The sequence below is a fragment of the Triticum aestivum genome, chromosome 4B, assembly GCF_018294505.1.
Source record: "Triticum aestivum cultivar Chinese Spring chromosome 4B, IWGSC CS RefSeq v2.1, whole genome shotgun sequence".
In the NCBI taxonomy this organism is placed as follows: Eukaryota; Viridiplantae; Streptophyta; class Magnoliopsida; order Poales; family Poaceae; genus Triticum; species Triticum aestivum.
This window is the reverse complement of record NC_057804.1, coordinates 612898670-612917889: the sequence shown is the minus strand read 5'-3', so window position 1 is coordinate 612917889 and position 19220 is coordinate 612898670. Positions and strand designations below refer to the sequence as shown.

The 19220-nt window shown below is 49.5% G+C and overlaps 1 protein-coding gene and 1 long non-coding RNA gene across 2 annotated transcripts; both read left to right on the top strand.

Annotated features, from left to right (window-relative positions):
• The first annotated feature begins 1652 nt into the window (after positions 1-1652).
• LOC123093583 (uncharacterized) lies at positions 1653-13610 on the top strand. The gene is made up of 6 exons (XM_044515571.1): positions 1653-2133; positions 2218-2294; positions 9269-9305; positions 9856-10027; positions 11007-11430; positions 11692-13610. Exons 1-6 carry the CDS (start codon positions 1986-1988, stop codon positions 11983-11985), a joined length of 1152 nt encoding a protein of 383 aa, XP_044371506.1. The 5' UTR covers positions 1653-1985; the 3' UTR covers positions 11986-13610.
• Positions 13611-15370: 1760 nt separating this feature from the next.
• Positions 15371-16042, top strand: LOC123089402 (uncharacterized). The gene is made up of 2 exons (XR_006442280.1): positions 15371-15666; positions 15776-16042. It is a non-coding gene; the product is annotated as an uncharacterized lncRNA (long non-coding RNA).
• Positions 16043-19220: the final 3178 nt, after the last annotated feature.

The following is a 19220-nucleotide window of genomic DNA, read 5'->3' as shown; positions in this document are numbered from 1 at the left end:
CTAAGCTTTCGGTTTTCCCAAGACTAAAAAAGGAGAAATAAAAAAGCTGGCTAGCTTTTCTTGCAATTGATTGGTACTATACTATTTTTCCAGTCTAAATTCAGAGATCAAATCCTTGAACGCCCAGACACTGCATGCAGGTGCTCCTAGCTACTACCATATCCTTTACCTTTTATGACTAATCAACCATGCATCTCCCTGACTAATCAACCGAGCATCCACCTTTATTCTACCTGGGCTTAAATTATGCAGCTAGCTAGTACGTACTAGCTAGTCACAACATGCATGCATATATGTGCACTACTCCAGTCATTCAGTGCACACACAACTCAATCTCGTACTACACATGGGTCACGGTCGGTGACAAGATTGAGCTTTTCTAGGTTGTTCCGACTGGACGACGCATCCTTTCGCATCTGCATAAACCTAGCTATAACCCTACAACCACCACCCGACCCACTTCTGATTTTTCAGCAACCTCAATGCATATCCATTCCAGCTTCTGATGGTGTTGTGTTCACCAAACATCAAAGATATGCATTGAATGGGTGCACCGTGTAGAAATTCCCAGGGGATTAAGCCTTAAACATATACATATGTCAGGCTGTCACGGGCGCCGTCTCCCCCTGTCCATGTGGATCCTGACAACGGGCCCAAGCGGTCAGAGTTTCACTCAACTGCGTCAACTTGATCAATCAGTGCTTTTTGAAAATTGTCAGCACAAACGTGATGTTTTTTGATTTTTTTAAAGGTGGTTGTTTTCTGTTTTCGCGTCCTCAAATGTGGTGGTTTTTTGCAATTTACTCGCCGCGCTGAGTACAAACCCCACATCTACATAACAATATGCCCACAAGAACACCTTAGGAGAACAAGAACAAATTAGAACTGACATGGTTTTACATAAAAGAAGACCCTCTAATTAAGTTACCGAACGGATGATACGTAGACTAAATCGCCATTCACCCGACAGTGTACGAACGTATGTATCTGGATCACTATATTTTTAAGCTAGTATATGCCGGGAGCCACGAATTGCAAGGGAATGAATATGCCCAAGTTGCTCATGCACACAGATAGCAAGCAGACCATGCAAGAAGAGGGAGGGAGGACAAGCCAGCCAGGTGCGTGTCAGTGGGAACACAACACAGGCGGAAAACTAGCTTGGCATGCCTGCTCTGCGGACAAAATTACTGTTCTGACCCTTAAGGCAAACTAAATCCCGATTTGACCTCGTTCCGAAAAAAATTTCGTTTCTGACCTTTTCTGGTGACGCCAAAGTCCCTGGCGTCTGGGTTACGAAGCAGACGCCGGGGTCCCTGGCGTCTGGCCCCTGGCGTCTGCTTCGTAACCCAGACGCCAGGGACCAGGCGGGCAGGCGGGCAGTGCGGGTCAGGGGCCAGACGCCAGGGACCCCGGCGTCTGCTTCGTAACCCAGACGCCAGGGACCTTGGCGTCACCAGAAAAGGTTAGAAACGAAATTTTTTACGGAACGAGGTCAAATCGGGATTTAGTTTGCCTTAAGGGTCAGAACAGTAATTTTGTCCCTGCTCTGCTCATCCCTGTCTTCGTCTCCCTCGCTCGGGTCAACAGCGCTGCCCCCATCTCATAATTATCCCCTCCCCATGGCAATGGCATGCATGGCAGCAGCCAGCAGGCAGGCAGGCAGGCAGGCATATGCCCTGCAACCCCTCTGAAACCCCTCCTTTGTCTCCAACCTTTTGTTTCTTCCTGTTCTCTCCCCCCACTCTCTGCTCTCCTACGCAGCAGCATTCAACACTCCTCCGTACTCCTCTCCCTCCTTGGTTGGGTAGCTGCTACCTGTGACTGTGACTGTGAGAGCTGCTGAGGTGTTTAGTTGGAGCGGTATATAAGCTGGCCCTCATGGTCGACCACGGGCAGGCAAAGCACACGATCTTTTGTTGTGTCGGCTGGTGTTTCCGCTAAGATAATCTAAGCTCCAAGCTTAGCAGGCCAGATCGACGACCATGGCGCCTAGAACAGCCAGCAGGGAAGGGAACTCCGGCGGCGGCGGGGTGAGGCAGTACAACCGGTCCAAGGTGCCGCGCCTCCGGTGGACGAGCGCCCTGCACCGCTGCTTCGTCCACGCCATCCACAGCCTCGGAGGCCACGACAGTACGTCCTCCATCATCGCGCATTGCTGATCATTCGGGCTGGCATCGGTCTAACGCCCGCGCGCCATGTGTGTTTGCATTGCAGGGGCGACGCCGAAGCGGGTGCTGCAGGTGATGGGGGTTGGAGGGCTCACCATTTCGCATGTCAAAAGCCATCTGCAGGTCTGTCAATTTATTAGCTACTCCCTCTGTACACTGATGCAAAACGTTTTTGCAGCTCAAATGAACTGCAGTTTTTTTCCCTTATATCAGTGTACAGAGGTAGTACATGCATGCTTATACACATGGATCTTTTTTTTTTGAAACGGAGGCAAAAGCTTTGCCTCATCCATTAATTAAGAGAGAAAAGAGTTTGTTACAAGTCACACAATACACGGCATGAGATCACTCTCGCAAAATAAGAGACCCTAATTTTTTTGCACCGGCGATGACCCAAAGGTTAGCCTCAGAATCGATGGAGTCAAGCAATGTAGGTGGAGGGGCGCTCTTGTGCTTGAAGACCCTTGCGTTTCGCTCATTCCAGACGGTCCACGTAACAAGCATGGTGAGGGACGCCTTGGCTTGGCGGTTTGGCGTGCCATTGTCGCAAGTACTTGCCCACCAAGCCTCAACCGAGTCGAAGAGGGGCCAACCATTGGTGTCAAGACCGTGAATGTGGTATTTGTCAATGATCAAGGACCAAAGCCTTCGTGTGTAGCGGCATTTGAAGAAGAGATGAGACCCACATTCCTGCACTCTCTTGCAAAGAGGGCAGAGATCACAGTTGGGCCACCCGCGTTTGGCCAATCTATCGGCGGTCCAAATTCTGTCTTGCAACGCCAGCCAAGCGAAGAACTTGACTTTTGAGGGGGCCCAAGCCTTCCAAACCATTTTATCCAAAGGTGTGAGAACCATCCCTAGGAATTGCGCCTTGTAAGCAGATGCCGCCGAGTAGGTCCCACTAGCCGTGTGCTTCCATACAATGTCATCCTCGGTGAGTTCATCAAGTTGGACCTCGTGCAAAAGCGCCCAAAGAGTGAAGAACTGCGTTATGTGCTCCACGGAGATGTTGGTGGGGGGTTTGATCTTGTGGATCCATGCATTGTGTGAGAGGGCCTCCCGCACCTTCCAATTCTTTCTCTTTGACGCTTCGTGAGTGAGCGGGGCAATGTCTTTTGGCTTGCGCCCAAGGAGCCAAGGTGAGTCCCAAAAGGGGTCTTCGCACCGTTGCCAATGGTGATAGTGGTGGATGCATAGAAAAAATTTAAGTCCTCCTCGTCACATGGGTTTCCCATCCCCACCCACATCTTGGTGGGCTCCTTCCATTCATACCATGGCCATCGCAACCGGAGGGCCCGTGTAAACTTGTTGGTGTTAAGGACCCCAAGTCCCCCATATTGAAGTGGCCGGCAAACAATCTCCCAGTTCACCTTGCATTTCGCTCCCGTCGTCTTGTCCGAACCGGACCAAAGGAAAGCTCTCTGAAGTTTGTTGACTTTGAGCAAGATGGTTGGCGGAATAACTAGCGGTGTGGCGGGGTAGACCACTTGGGAGGTGATCACGGACTTGACAAGAGTCGTTCTTCCGATGGTGGTGATGTTTTTTCCCTCATAAGTTGTTAGCTTGCTTGCAGCCTTGTCCACTAGAAACTAAAGATCCACCAACTTTAGTTGCCAAACTGAGAGAGGAAGCCCCAAGTAGCGCAGAGGGAAGGAAGTCCTAACAGCCGGTAACCTCTGGGTCAGGCAGCCCAGATCGAGGTGATTGCAGCGGATGGGCACAAAAGAGCTCTTGTGGAAGTTAGTGCACAGCCCCGTGACCTCACCGAAGCCCCTCAAAATGTCTGCAAGGTTGTCAACGTCACTTTTGATCGGAGCCAAGAAGACAGTCGCATCATCCGCATAGAGGGAGGTCCTCATCATGGCTCCCCTACCCCTTATTTTATGTAGAATCCCTTTTCTCGTAGCCACATCAAGAATTCTTTGGAGAGGATCAATGGCGATGACGAAAAGCAGCGGGGATACGGGGTCCCCTTGCCGGAGGCCCTGCCCATGTTTAATTGGCTCACCGGCAATACCATTGAGGATGATCCTCGAGGAGGAGGAGCAAAGGAGGGCTGCAATCCAGTCCCTAAATTTGCTTGGGAATCCTCGCCGTTGGAGAAGGTCGAGCAAGTACTCCCACTTCACGGTGTCGAAAGCCTTGCGGATGTCAAGCTTGAAGAGAAGTGAAGGGGTCTTGCTCTTGTGTAGGCGCCGAGCAAGATTACGGACATACATGAAGTTGTCATGGATGCTTCTTGTTTTGATGAAGGCACTCTGGGCGTTGGAAACGAGCTTTGTCATGTGGGGGGCAAGCCTTAAGGAGAGCACCTTCGCAATAATGATCGCGTGGATGAGGCTAATGGGCCTATAGTCGGTGATTCCCTCCGCCCCTTCTTTCTTAGGCAGTAGCACCACATTGGCGGAATTGAGCCACTGGAGGTTTGAAGTGTGGAGGGAGTCAAAAAGGTTGATGACCCGCATGAGGTCGGCCTTGACAATGTTCCAACACCTCTTGAAAAAAAGGCCCGTGAACCCATCCGGTCCCGGGGCCTTGTCACTTGGCATGTCGTCGATCGCTTCGAGGACCTCACCCTCGGTCATAGCAGAGTCAAGGCCCTGGAGGTCAAGGGGTTCCAAATTTAGCTCATCCCAGTTGAAATCCTTGCTGCTTATGGGGCCTCTCTTCATGACGTTGGAAAAATGATCATGTATTACTTTCTCCTTGGCCACATGCTCGGTGACCCATCCATGCTCGTTCTTGATTCTGTGGATGTGATTTTTACGCCTTCTAGCATTAACACGGCGGTGGAAGAATTTAGTATTCGCATCCCCCTCCCTAAGGTTGGCGATTCTGGCGCATTGCTTCTTGCGAGATCTTTCAAGCACGGACAAGGCAATGACGCGCCTCTTGAGCCTAGCCCGTAGCTCACGCTCGTCGGCGGACAGGAGTCTACCCTCTTGGGCAATATCGAGGCGGAGAATCACCAAAAGGGCGGCTTGGAGGTGGATCTTTGCCTTTGAGAAGAGGCCCCTACTCCACTCGGAAAGTCGAAGCGCTGTCTTTTTGAGCTTGTGGTGCAGAATATGGTATGGCTCAGTGTGATCAACTCTTTCGCTCCACGCCCTTTGAACCACCTCAAAGAATCCGGGCATGGATACCCAGAAGTTTTCAAAATTGAAGACCCGAGGCCTTCGCGGTCCCTTGTCATCGGCAAGCAAGATCGGGCAGTGGTCGGAGAGTGAGGAGGAGAGTGCATTCAGGATATGGGAGTTGAAGGTAGTATCCCATTCTGCATTACAGAAGAAGGAGTCCAGCTTGCTAAGGGTTGGGTTTACCCTCTCGTTGCTCCATGTGAATCTGCGGTTTTGGAGGTGGATTTCCTTGAGCTCACAGCTCTGGAGCGCTGCCCTGAAGCGATTTATCCTGCTGCAATTAACATTTCTCTTGTTCTTGTCTCTCGCACGATAAATTTGGTTGAAATCTCCGGAAGCAAGCCAAGCCATCCCTGGCGGCGGCTTCTGACTCAGAAGCTCGGCAAAGAAAGCGTCTTTGCAGGAGTTGTCCGTGGGACCGTAGACGGAGGTGATTTTGAAGAGCACATCGGTCCCGCGCACACTAACCATGGCGGAAAGGCAATATGTATTGAGGGATATGTCGGACACGTCAACAAGAAGATCATCCCAGAGCAGCAAGATGCCTCCCCTAGTGCCAATTGCCGGTCTTTGCGCGAAACTGCGCAATCTCTGCCCGCCTAAAAAGGCGGCCGTGAACTGATCGATGTTGTCGAGCTTGGTTTCTTGTAGGCAAACAACATGGCAAGACGAAGAGGCGATCGTGGCATTGACAGTGGAGCGTCGATTTGGGCAGTTCAGTCCCCTCACATTCCAGCTCAGAAAATTAATCGGTTGCTCTAGCATTATATAACTGGAAACACCCTGGAGCTTGGCCATTTGATAGATGCAGATGCAGAAGAACTAGCAAAGTTCAGAGCATCACTGATACAGCCAGGAAGCAAACCACATGCCATGCAAGGCATAACAACAGAGCCTGGCCCTCCGAATACGCTAACGGAGTCAACCCAAAGATTACATGGCCATAGGCCGACTACAACTAGCTTCTTGCAGAATAGCTAGTACCCTTGCACATGGACCAAACTCGTACAGGTACATGGATCTTTGCTAACATAGGAAACTGGGAACCCAATTTGAGCAGAAGCAGCGAAAGCTCAACTTGCCTCTAGCTGCGCCATTGCGTCGTCGCCGTTCTGCACCAGGTCAAGAGCACCTCCCCCACCATGAGCTATGAGGGCCTCCTCGACATCCACTGCGCTACTGTCATCAAGCTTGAACAGCCCACGCATGGCCACGATCACGTCCGGCGACAGCTGGTCCTTGAAGCGGTCCGCGAAAGTATCCAACGCAGCGGCAGTGACGTCTTCCCCGTCTTTGACAATGCCCAAGCTGCGGCACACGAGGAGCTTGGCAGCCCTGGCTGCCGGGGCTGACTTAGGGCGAGCACCAGCCTTAGGCTTGCAGATGGAGAACCCACCGCCGGTCTTGGCTATGTTGATTCCAGCCATGGTCTTCCGACGAGCCGTCGGCGCCTTCGGCAGGCCTGGAGCAGGGGTCGGCAGGATCGCCTCTTGATGGTCTTCAAAGAGGGGCGCTAGGCACTGCAAGCCCACGGCACCACCCCCCGCAGCCGTCCTTCGCAGCCGCACCGGCGAGGGCGTGCGCCGCAAAGGGCCGCTGGAAGCAAGTGGAGGCGTCGGGGAGGCCTCGAAGCCAGGCGGCTTGGCGGGCGAGAGCAGCGGCGCCTGAAGGGAGTCCGGTGCACAGAGGCGGAGCAGCACATGGCTTGGCCGCGCCTGCGAGAGCGGGGATGGGCGATCATCACTTCTTTTGGACCGAGGCGGTGTTGGCAGCACCGTTGTTGGCGACAGCGGAGGGGAGGCAGGCGGCGTGCGGGCCTCCTGGGAACGACGCCGCGCCAAGCGTGGCGAAAGCTGGCGTGTCGGACTGCGGCCACGCCCAGGAGCAGGCAGAGGAGGGGCCTGCACCGGGAGCAACTCCAGGCCGCGGGCAGCGTCTCCACTGCCAGAGCTGGAGCCCAGAAGCACCATGGAGGGCGGATCCTCGACGGCTGGCTCGGCAGAGCGACGACGGCCTCCACCATCACGGCGGCCATCGCGCCCCTCGTCGCGGCGGTTGTCGCGTGATGCATCCTTTGGCTGGCGAGAGAGGCTACGTCTGATGCGGTCGCCCCAGCCCTCGCGGCTTTGCGAGTTGTCGCGTCCGCAACGCTCCCTGTCGTCACGGCCGCGACCAGGGTCGTCATCGCGGTCACGCCTGCGGTGCTCGATAGGGCGTGTGATGCGCTCCCGTGGGTCACGAGCCAGTCGCTCGCCATCGATGACACCCTTCTGGAAGTTGTACCCCTTGGAGACGATCTTTGGCCCTTGCGTGGGGTCTTCGTGGATGGAAAGGTGAATAATCACCCTCCGCTCCAGGCCGCGACGTCCGACGATCGGCTGACCCCCCGCGCGCGCCGGCAGGGTCACCCAGTTCACGCGTGGCACGTTTGCCGGCGATGCCGTCCACGCCCACACCCCCAGGACCTCAGTGTCCGTCTTGAGCTTAGAAGCGGTCTCGATGTAGTCGATGGAGCACCCTGGCTCGATGGCCTGCGCGACGGCGTAGTCGTCCCACGCCTGCAGTGGGAGCCCGTCCAGGCAGAGGCGGACATGGTGGACAAGGTCCACGTTCTCCGAGTGTGCTTCGAGCCTCCATGGACGCATCTGCAGCCTGGTGTCGCGGAACTTCAGGTCCCGACGCCCGGACGCGTCGGCGCAGTGGTGCTGGTGGAAGAAGCGCACTAGGAAGGCCTCCGGGAAGTGCTTGACCACACAGACGTCGTCCGGCAGCATGCCCATCTCCTCGACGATGGCAGCAGCGATGTCGTGCGTGGATGCCCTGAGGTCGCGGTCGAGCCAAGCAACCACAGCGTTCGAGCCAAGAAGCGCCGCCTCCTGATGCATAGCCGGCGTCGCGTGGATCACGGTGAACACCTCGGCCGGCCGAAGCGAGTGGTCTCCATTCCACGCCATGGTGCGGGGATGGGCTTGGAGGCGAGTGGCAGCTGTCGGCGATGGAGACGAAGAAGAGGGGCGCACAGCCGCCGATGGTGCCGCACGCGGTGGAGAGGGGCGGTTGGGGCGCGCACCAGAGGCGGAGGGGCGGCCGAGGCGCGAGCTGGAGGCGCCCGGACGGAGGTGCGGGGCAGGCTTGTTGAAGCAGTTCCTCGCGCGGTGGCCGGACTGAAAGCAACGGCGGCAAGTGATTTGGTTGCAGCACACCGCTTGTCGATGGTGGGGGGAGAGGCAGCGGAAGCACATCCCTTTAATCCAGTCCGGGATGGGATGGCGCGGCTTGAATGGCGTAGCAGGAAAAGCCGGCCGGCGCGGCCGACGGGACGCGACGGTGACCCAGCCATCCTCCGCCTCGAGCCCCGCAGCGGCCGCTCGCGTTGAATGCGCATTTAGAGTGCGCGCACCCCCGCCACGAACTCGATCCGCCCAGCTGGTGGAGTTATTACGCGTAACCAGCCCAGCCGATGCGGCATTGAAGGTAGGCGCATGGTCAGCAGCAGCAACGCGAGCCGCGGCGTGGAGCAGCTCAGGAGGGGTCTCGGGCACGCAGGACACCTCTCGCGGGTCGCGCGCCGGCCCACCCGGCGGAGGAGGCGGCGGCGTGGCCAGCATCCGATCCAGATCGAGATCCGGCGCAGCGCGATGCCCAGCGAGCGCGGAGGGCGGGAAGGCCCACAGCAGGGTGGGAGCGGCGAGGCCATGGGGAGGGCGCCGGGGAGAGCAAGGATGGGTGGCCGTAGGCGCCGGAGTGGCGACCGCCGGGGATGGCTGGTGGGCTGCTGGGATGGGGTGGAGGCTGTCGCGAGAGCGAGAGCGTGGGCGAGGCATGGCTACACTCTATTCATACACATGGATCTTATATACGCATGCATGAGCTTGACCTGCTCGGTTGTTCCATTCCTTTTGTTCGATGTTGTTTGATACCGTACTGTGATGATTAATGCTGTGTGTTTGTTTGAAGCAGATGTACAGGAACATGAGGAATGATCTTGGAATGCAAGGTACCGTACACTTATATGAGAGTCACATATGCACAGTTGCGCACATGCTCTTTAGGATCCCCATTATTTCTGCTGTCCGACGTTATATATTTTCCCAAAATATCATAAACTAAACTACTAAAGCAAGCATAATTAATTAAATAAATAGAAATCTCCACGTGGACCATTGGTTTGTTGGGTAGAGCATCCGAAAATAGCTAATCGAGCACCTTTGCTGTACGTCCAACAAATTAGCCAGCAGAAACCCGCAACAAAGTGAAATACTTGTCGAACTTGATAGTCATTAAATGTAATCTTTGTGTAGAAAGCACATGTGCATGGTTTGTTGTAACATGCATGCATGCATGCATGTACACTTCTCCGCCACAACCACAGCTATCGTTCCGTACCGTGCATGCATGTTTTGTCACGATATAATAATAATAGTAATCCCTCGCAATAATAATAATAACAATAATAATAATAATGTGTGCGCATGCATGCATGCAGCTACTCTGCTCCACACTTAGTAATTCGATTTTGCCAATGCATGTTGTGGTGGAACGAGCAGGGATGCAGCAAGCAGTGCAACAGTCGGGCCAGAAGGAGCACGAACACCCAACAGGAGGAGGCATAGAAGTCTGCACCGATGATGATGATGAGGAGTGCCATGTCCCCGGCTTCGACTCGCCAAAGCCTAGAAAGGGGTCGACGACGCTGCCGCTCCACCCGCAACTAAAAAGGTCACCACCTTTTCCATGCTCCTTTTTCTTCTTCACCCGGTTATCCATTCAATCTGTCTGCTTATTTTCTCTTCATGGCACTCCGGCCGTGCCTTGCTAGCTAGGCTAAGTTGTGATGATGACTGATGAGTCACAGCATAAATAATGCATGCATGGCGACACTTCAGACCAGAACTCCACTTCTGCGTCCACTTTCTTCTTGAATCTTGAGCTGAGACCAGCATATTCCGAGCTAGGTAGTACAAGCTACCTGGTGTACCTACAATTGTTAAAATACGACCGACCGAGCACACAATGTGCTCATGTATATGTGGAAGTTTTGCCGAGCAAGACCGCCAACGGTCGAGTTCCATTGGAAAGCTAACTACTCCTTTCGTTTCTAAATATAAAATCTTTTCGAGAATTCAATGCGGACTACATGCCAAGCAAAATTAATGAATCTACACTTTAAAATATGTCTATATACATCTGCATGTAGTCTTTATTGAAATCTCTTATAGACTTATATTTAGGAACGGGGAGAGTACTTAGTACACATATATTCACTTTCTTGTGGGAATGTGGGATTATCCATCACTCATTTCCTATACTATATCAGGATATTTACTTATCACTGATCAATTAACTAATGTGCGGATAGCCTAGTAGATATCAGTGATAATCGGTACTCCTTCCGTCACAGTTTAAAAAGCACAATTAAATTTGCGTGCGTTTCCACAATAGACAAGGTTTAGGGCGCATTGCATTTATTTCTAGTAGCTAAGTAGTACTCCGATATACTATTTCTATATGCATGCGTAGTGTAAATGCTATTTTTTAGCCCATCCCACAGCCAATAGATGACCACCTAGGTCTTCTAAACCGTGACGGAGGGAGTACTCTTTTCAATCGATATTTAATTTCGCTGTTTTAGTATAACTTTAGTACTAATATAATCAGCATGTAAGAACTTAATTAGCTCCAACCAAATAATTAACAGGAGGGCAGGGGCATCTGAGACGGGGACAAGGGAGGAGGCGAGCGCGAGCCCCACGAGCCTGTTGAGAGTGCAAAGAGGAGGAGGAATATGCGTGGGTAGGGGCATGGCGTCGCCGTCCAGCCACGCACCGGCGGCAGTAGGTGGCCACTACTACGTGCGTATGGATATGATGCAGGCGCATGCCGTGCTTCAAGCGCCACCCATGGCCGCGGCTCGCTTGGGGGAGCCCCGCCCTTCGATGCCGCTTGGAATAAAGCAGAAGCAGAAGCAGCGGCGAGAGCCCTGGATGCCTACAGCAAGGTTGCACCGCGGCGGCGATGGCGAACTCGCCGCCTCCACGCTCAAATTCTTGGGGTTCCTGGTGGCTCCGGGGCGTCATCCTCCCCGTGCCCGTGCTGCCTGCTGCGATGGCTACCCTATTGAGGTACGCACGTGCACTCTGCTTAATTACCAGCAAGTATGTCAATGTGACAATGTCTCTACATATCTAGTTTCAAAAATCAATGTATATCTTGAGCGATTGAATCCAGTGATGCACTTGCATTTGCCAAGAGCCCAACAGCTTTATTGACCTTATTATAGAGTAACTAGACTATAACCCTCTCCGTTTCAAAATAATGTCAACTTTACTAGATTTAGTTACTAGAGTACGTAAAGAATATCTAATGACGTTCGTGTCATGCAGGTCGGCACGCCTCCTAACCGCCCCGCCGCATACATGGCCAGCCACACCGACGGTGTCCGTCCGTGCAGACTCGAGCCGCCAGGCAACGTCGTCGACGCCGGAGTCACGAATCTGACTCTGGCCAGCGAACGCGACGGTGGCTGCTCGCTGTCGCTGTCGCTAGCGCTGGCCCTGTGCCCGGCCGGGGGCGGCGGCGCCGAGAGCAGCCTGCTCTCGTCGTCGACAGCGTCGTCGTTGTCTTCGTCGGGGAGTCGGATCAGTCTCGACCTGTCGCTGTCCACGCTCGACTCGTAGATACCGGCCCACTGGTTCACATGGGCCCTTATGGACTGTCCTGACAGATTTGCCAAATTTCGGTTCAGCTTTTGGCCTAGCATCTGGGTGGTCTTGGTTTCAGAGATATGGAATTATTTAATTTGGCTCTCTTGGCACGACAGGCCTGGAGAATACTTCAGGAACCTCACACTTTGAGTGCGAGAATACTCAAGGCTGCTTATTTTCCTGATTGCACAATTCTTGAGGCAGAAATTGGTTCAAGTCCCTCTCAAATTTGGCGGTCCATTAAGGAAGGGTGTGACCTTTTGAAACAGGGAATTATACGACGTATTGGCAATGACCAGAGTACGGACATATGGGCTGATAATTGGATCCCAAAAGAAACAATACCAAGACCTATAACATCTCTAGTGCCGAACCCCCCAAGGCTGGTGGCGGAGCTCTTGTCTCCTGCTACAGCGTCGTGGAACGAGGCATTTGTAAGGTCGATCTTCATACCAATGGATGCTAATGCGATTATGAAAATACCCACATGCACACGCAATGTTGAAGATTTTTGGGCCTGGTATCCGGACAAAAAGGGTAAGTTTTCGGTTAGCTCGGCTTACAAATTTATTTTGAAAACCAAGTTGCAGAGGGAGGAATGGCTGGAAGGCAGGGGCGGATCATCGAATCAACAAGATGAGAAATCCCGGGTTGCTTTATGGAAACTGAAAATCCCTTCAAAAATCAGAATATTCCTGTGGAGACTTGCCCATCATTCTCTACCCACGACAGATACTCTCAAGAAGCGAAACATGGCTGTACAAGACACTTGCCCCTTGTGCGGTTGCACTGACTCATGGAGACACGCTCTTGTCTCCTGCACCATGTCCAGATGTGTATGGGCACTACCAGATGATGATACGGTTGCGCGCATGACGAATAATTTGGAGCCCAATGCGAGGCTCTGGCTTTTTGAGCTCTATGATGCTATGGACCATGCGGCATTCGTTAAATTGGTTGTGACGCTCTGGTCTATTTGGTATGCTAGGCGCAAGGCAGTCTACGAGGCCATATTTCAGAGTCCGCAGCATACTGTTTCTTTCATAAATAACTTCATTGTGGAACTTGGGCAAATGCAAACCAGAGACGAAGGAAGAAGAACCCCGGGCGCGCCTTCTGTACACGCGAATAAGTGGCTGCCTCCACCGACTGGTACTGTCAAGGTGAACGTGGATGGGGCAGTAACTAGAGCACGCCATGGAGGAGCGGTTGCAGCAGTATGCAGAGATGCGACAGGCCTATATCTCGGATCTTCAGCTATCGTTTTCCATGGTATAGATGACCCCGGGGTCTTGGAGACCTATGCGTGTCGGGAAGCCTTATCTTTGGCGGATGATCTCGCAGTACAGTCTATTTGCGTCGCCTCAGATTGCCAGGGAGTCGTGTCTGATATTGAGAAAGGAACCGGAGGCACAAGTGCTGCTATAGTGCATGAAATAAAAATTCATTGTAATAGTTTTACTTCTTGTTTATTCATTCATGAGCGTAGGAATCATAATTATGAGGCTCATAATCTCGCCAAGTTTGCTTGTAATCTAGAAATAGGTAGACATGTTTGATTGGGTACTTCTCATGACCCAAACCGTGTACCTATGATACTTGCTGATAATTAATAAAGATGGCGAGTTTCTCAAAAAAAAAGTAGCGGCCTCTGATTTTAGCTTTGTCAAGGACTTGTGAAGCCCAATGCATCCATACTCCATGTCCAACAGTTGGAATCCCTATGTAGGCTAGAGCGACTGGTTAAGGAGCGCTCCTTCGGGAGGCTCACAACGATCAACGTCTTTTGGCGCGCTTTCAGCCGCCTGCCATGTGTCGTGCTCTGGACGCTTCTTTTGGTTTTTTTTCATATGCGTTTTCGGCTTTTTAAACCGTTTTTTTACGTTTCGGTTTTCCTTAACTTTACTTTTGGACCAAACAAAATTTCGTTTTTTTGTGTGAAAACGTGTTTTCTTTTTTCTTTTCTTTTGCGAGAGTCACGGTTTTGCTTTCGCAAGAGTCACGGCCGTGCCTCTTGGAAATAAAAAAACATGTTTTTTTTCTTATCGCGAGAGGCACTTTTTGCTTCCGCGAGTGGCACGACCGTCCCTCTCGGAAATAAAAAAACACATTTTCTGTTTTTTTCTTTCGAGAGAGGCACGGTTTTGCTTCCGCGAGAGGCAGGGTTGTGCTTTCGCGAGAGGCACGGCTGTACCTCTCGGAAACGGAAAAAAATATGTTTTCTGTTTTTTTCGCGAAAGGCACGGTTTTGCTTCTGCGAGAGGCATGGTTGTGCTTTCGCAAGAAGCACGGCCGTGCCTCGTCGAAAACGAAAAAAATGCGTTTTCTTTATTTTTCGCGAGAGACACGGTTGTGATTTCGTGAGAGGCACGTACGTGCCTCTTTCGGAAAGGGAAAAACCCGTGCTTCCAGTATGATTTTTTCATCCTTTTTTTTATGAAAAAAGGTTCGTCAAAACCTATGAACATAGGATCTAGTTTTGAAAATCTCGACGCGAGGAATCTAGCGATGAAAACGGTTCAAGATTTGTACGCACGGTTTAAAAGATAAAACATTTTGAATAAACGGGTGTACGGAAAAATGGAAAACTCTTAGATTACGACAAGTGGTGCACATGCAGCGCGCCACTTGTCGCAACCTGGAAGGTCGAAATAATCTTTGCAATAAGTACTCAATTAGTGATTTCCATAGAGCGATATATGCTCTTAGAAGATTTATTTTTTCCGACAAAGGATGGAATTTATTAAATCAAAATGAAGCATCAAGGGGATACAAATATGATGAGCAACACACCCGACATAAGCATAGTTAGAAACTTAGGATGCACATAGCCAACACCAACGCACACATATAAAAATCACAACGACAACTAGCAAAGACAAATAAGACCGAAACTATGTGTTGATGAAGTAAAAATGGGAAAAAGAACTCTAAGGCGATCAATGATCAACAATCTATGCTCTTAGAAGATATCCATTGGAAGTTTCCAAAAAAAGAGATATCGGTTGAAAAGGTTATTAATTTTTCTGATGACAAGATGATACAATGCATTTGTGCTGGTTGTCGCGTAGCCTCTAGAAAGTCTATCTGTGTCTATGTGAGATTCCTACACCGCATCAGAATTAATTAGGAGGGGTGTATGTATTTACGTGCCTTATGGTCTAGGATATCTAAATAGTTGGCCCCACCAAAATATTTCTTCAACATGCAAACATGACACCCGGAAAACAAAACATGCAAACATGACACCTAAGCATGCAACATGCATGGAAAATATCCACCTCAACATGCTACCATTCGTATAAGAAGGTCCGCCTCACAGCCTTACTATGGGAATATGCATGATAATTTCCATTTTTATGCTATTTATATATAGAAAAATATGTTATAACTATACAATAAACATACACAATAAATCTTATGTATTTTTAATGTTAGCTTTCATATTATTACTCCAAATGTATATGCCCCTAGAATCAATTAACGTTGAAATATATTGCAAATTATTTTCGCATTCTAGTATATATACAAAAGAAGCACCCGGGCCCCAAGGCTCCTAGTTTCACCCGGGCCCCAAGGTTGCTGCTCTGTTGCTATGTTGTGCTGCGCGCTGGTCGTTGGGCCGCTATCCATCCCCCACTAGGCTGGGCCAAGGTGAGAGAGATGTATTTATTTAATTTATATGTTTACATTTATTTGCTGTTGTTCTAAATATGTTTGATCATTCAAATAAATACTAAATAAATTGTACATTTTGGTGAAGCCTCTCTGGACGATGACAAGCCGCACAACATATTCAACATTTCTGGAACTATCTTTATACCTTTTCATGGAAATAAAGCCATTTAAATTAATATTTGATGTTGAATTGTAAGCGTGTGATATATTGCTTCAAAAATCTTGGAATAATTTTGGTAGCTTCCCAATAGTATTGGAAGAAAAAATATAGGGTGTCCAAGAGATTCCACCAAGTGATAGTCCCTCAATTTAAATAGGCCAAAATCTATGCAGTTTAATAAATTTTGTGTTTTATCCTGGGTTTATTAATTTAAACCACCTCAACCCATTTTGATTATTTGGGGTGAGTTCAAATATAAATATATGAAATCCATGCCAAAATCTTAGGGTTAGGAAAGACATTTTGGACAATTGGGATTTTAGAGTTTTGCCACTCAAGAAAAATATGAGGGTTGGTTTAATCCTCATTTCAAATTAAAATAAATAAAATATGATGCTTATGACCTGATTATGATGCACAAATCAACTCCTATGGAAAAGTGCTATTCTTCGGGCGTTACACGCGAGGTCCGAGAACGGCTCAGCCGAGGCGACCGAGGTCAAATCGTGGTGGTCGGACGGTGAATGCAGCACCAAACGGCGGCCGTGCGGGTATGTGGGCGGTGGCGGGCCAGACCACACGTTCTAAAATGTTTGTGTCATCTTGTCCCAAGCCAACCAGTGAGTTTTCCTCCTATCATCCTCGTCACAACACCAAAAATTCCTTATAATATGAGATAGCTCCTCACAAAGCGATGCCGGAAATTTAAAGATACCCATGGCATAAACTGGAAGAGCCCGAAGAACTGATTTGATCAACGTTTCCTTCGCCCCACTGGATGCATATTTTTCAATCCAATATGATAAAATTTTAAGAGCTTTTTCTTTAGTAGATTGAAATTTACCCGCCTTCATTCTTCCTTGTGGCACCGGAAGCCCAAGATATTTGTCCTCAAAACCCTCAGCGGTAATATTCAAGATTACCATGACAGACACTTTTTTTTTCCATACTACACTTCTTCCCGAACATAATAGAGCACTTATCCGCACTCAATAACTGTCCAGTCCCCTTCTCATAAGTTGAAATGATATTTTTAATTGCCAACGTTTGATCAATTGACCCCTTGAAAAACATAAGGAAATCATCGACAAATAAAAGACTGGGCCTAAAGGTGAGGGAGGTATGGGGTTCCGCGATCTCAGATTATTTAAGCAAGCTCTGCTAGCTAAGCAGGCTTGAAGATTGGTGGTTAACCCTGAGTCCTTATGCGCAAAGGTGATGAAGGCAAACTATTATCCCCATGGGCATATCCTTGACACTCTTTTTTCTCAATCAACTTCGCTTCCTTGGCAAGGTATTTTGCATGGTTTGGACCTGCTTAAATCGGCTGTTATTTGGCGAGTATGTGATGGATCTAATATTAATATTTGGAGAGATAATTGGCTACCAAGAATCTCTGATCTTAAGGTTACCGCAAAGAAGAACATGACCAGGATCAAATGGGTGTCTGACTTAATTTTTAGTGGACCGAGGAGATGGGATGAGAATTTGGTTAGGCACTTATTTTATCCACATGATGCAGAGGAGATTTTAAGTTTACGTCTTCAGTCGTCAGGGGAAGCTGATTTTATAGCTTGGCATTTTGAGAAGAATGGTTTATTCTCGGTTAAAAGCGCGTACATGCTTGCGCTTAATCTAAAGGAACGTAAAGAAGATGAAGAGCAATACAGTGGCGCCTTGTTGGGGGAGAGGAAGATTTGGGATATTATTTGGAAGGCCAATGTTCCTCAGAAGATTCGTATTTTTGCCTGGCATGTCGCTACGAACAACTTGGTCGTCCAGGTAAACAGAGTTATGCACCACCAAGCCACTCTTAGTACATGTTCTATTTGCGGAGTGGAAGATGAAAATATGTTTCATGCGCTAGTCAAGTGCCCTAAGGCATATGCGTTGCGTATGGCAATGAGGGATATATGGGATCTTCCTGGGAGGATGTTTTTAAGCATTCGGGGTCTGATTGGTTTCTTATTATTTTGGACCATTTGAATGCTACTCTGCGTGACAAAATTATTTTCATTTTATGGAGAGCCTGGCACTTGAGGAATGGCTTGATTTTTGATAAGGGGGAGGAACTTGTCTCGGCGTCTGCTAATTTTGTGGAGAATTATTGGTCGTCATTCGTCGCAAGTCAATCCTGCCCAGAGGTGGACTCGAAAAATAAAGGTAAAGGTCTGTTGTCTGGTTTAAAAATTGTTCCTAATCCTATGGAAACTATGGTATGGCAACCCCCTCTTTCGGAGTATATTAAGATCAATGTCGATGCAAGCTTTATGGAGAGCATTACTGCTGCAAGTGTGGGTGTGGTGGTCAGGGACTCTTCGGGGAAGGTCCTCGTCTCTTCCTGGGATTGCATTGGGCTTTTGTAAAAGCGTGAAGGAGGCGGAACTACGAGCATGCATTGCGGGTCTATATATAGGTATTACCTTTCACGATCCTGTAATTTTGAAGACTGACTGTGCATTTGTGGTTGCGTCCCTTGCAAATGAAATAGGAAACGGGTCTTTAATGGCTGATTTGAAAAAGGAAGCAAGAAGTTTATCAAAGCTTATAAATAATTTTAAATACTTCAAGATTATTCGTTCGGCTAATGTTATGGCCCATACGATTGCAAAGTTTAGTTTCGATAATAGATCGGATGGTATCCTTGTTAATGATGTTCCGTCCTGCGTGGTGAATTTTGTAATGAATGATTGTAATAACAATCTTAGTTAATCAATGTATGTGATGGTTTCTAAAAAAGATTGTTTTTGTCATCAATATTTGTATTCCCTAAAATAAATCAATATTTGAATGGATGGAGGGCCCACTATATGGTCTCACCCAACTGCCAAATATGGATGACGATTATAGTGGGCCCTCCCACAAATCACTCTAATTTGAATTAGCCTTTTTTTTGCGGGTGAAACGAGCATTCATTAATTAAGTAATGTTTTTACACTCATTTTCACAAATAGAACATAAATCATCAGGCCCAGCTTGCAGCCAAACCATCGTACGTTGGCTAGTACGTCCTCTTTGAGCCATGCAATGCGCGGCCATGTTGGCCGTGCGTCGGACGTGGGCAAAAAAATGCCGCCGTACTCCATGCAAGAGCCTCTTCGTCTCCTCGATAAACCCGGCCAACGAAGACGTGTTAACTCCGCTGTCGGTTAAAGCTACCACTCCTTCTTTACAGTCTAGTTCAACAATGATGGGTTTCTCTGTACGCTGTAGCGCTAGGGACGTGCCCTCGAGACACGCTGCTATTTCCGCCTCCATTGGTGTGTGGCATGATCGAAGAAACCGACACGACGAGAAGATGATGGCACTCGTGTCGTCCCTCAAGACCATGCCCGCACCTCCAGTACACTCACCAGGGATATGTGACCCA

Excerpts from the sequence above, each read along its gene's own strand:
- LOC123093583 (XM_044515571.1), top strand. The coding sequence starts at position 1,986 with ATGGCGCCTAGAACAGCCAGCAGGGAAGGGAACTCCGGCGGCGGCGGG. Across the intron at positions 2,295-9,268 it reads ATGTCAAAAGCCATCTGCAG|ATGTACAGGAACATGAGGAA; the intron begins GTCTGTCAATTT and ends TGTTTGAAGCAG. Across the intron at positions 9,306-9,855 it reads GAATGATCTTGGAATGCAAG|GGATGCAGCAAGCAGTGCAA; the intron begins GTACCGTACACT and ends TGGAACGAGCAG.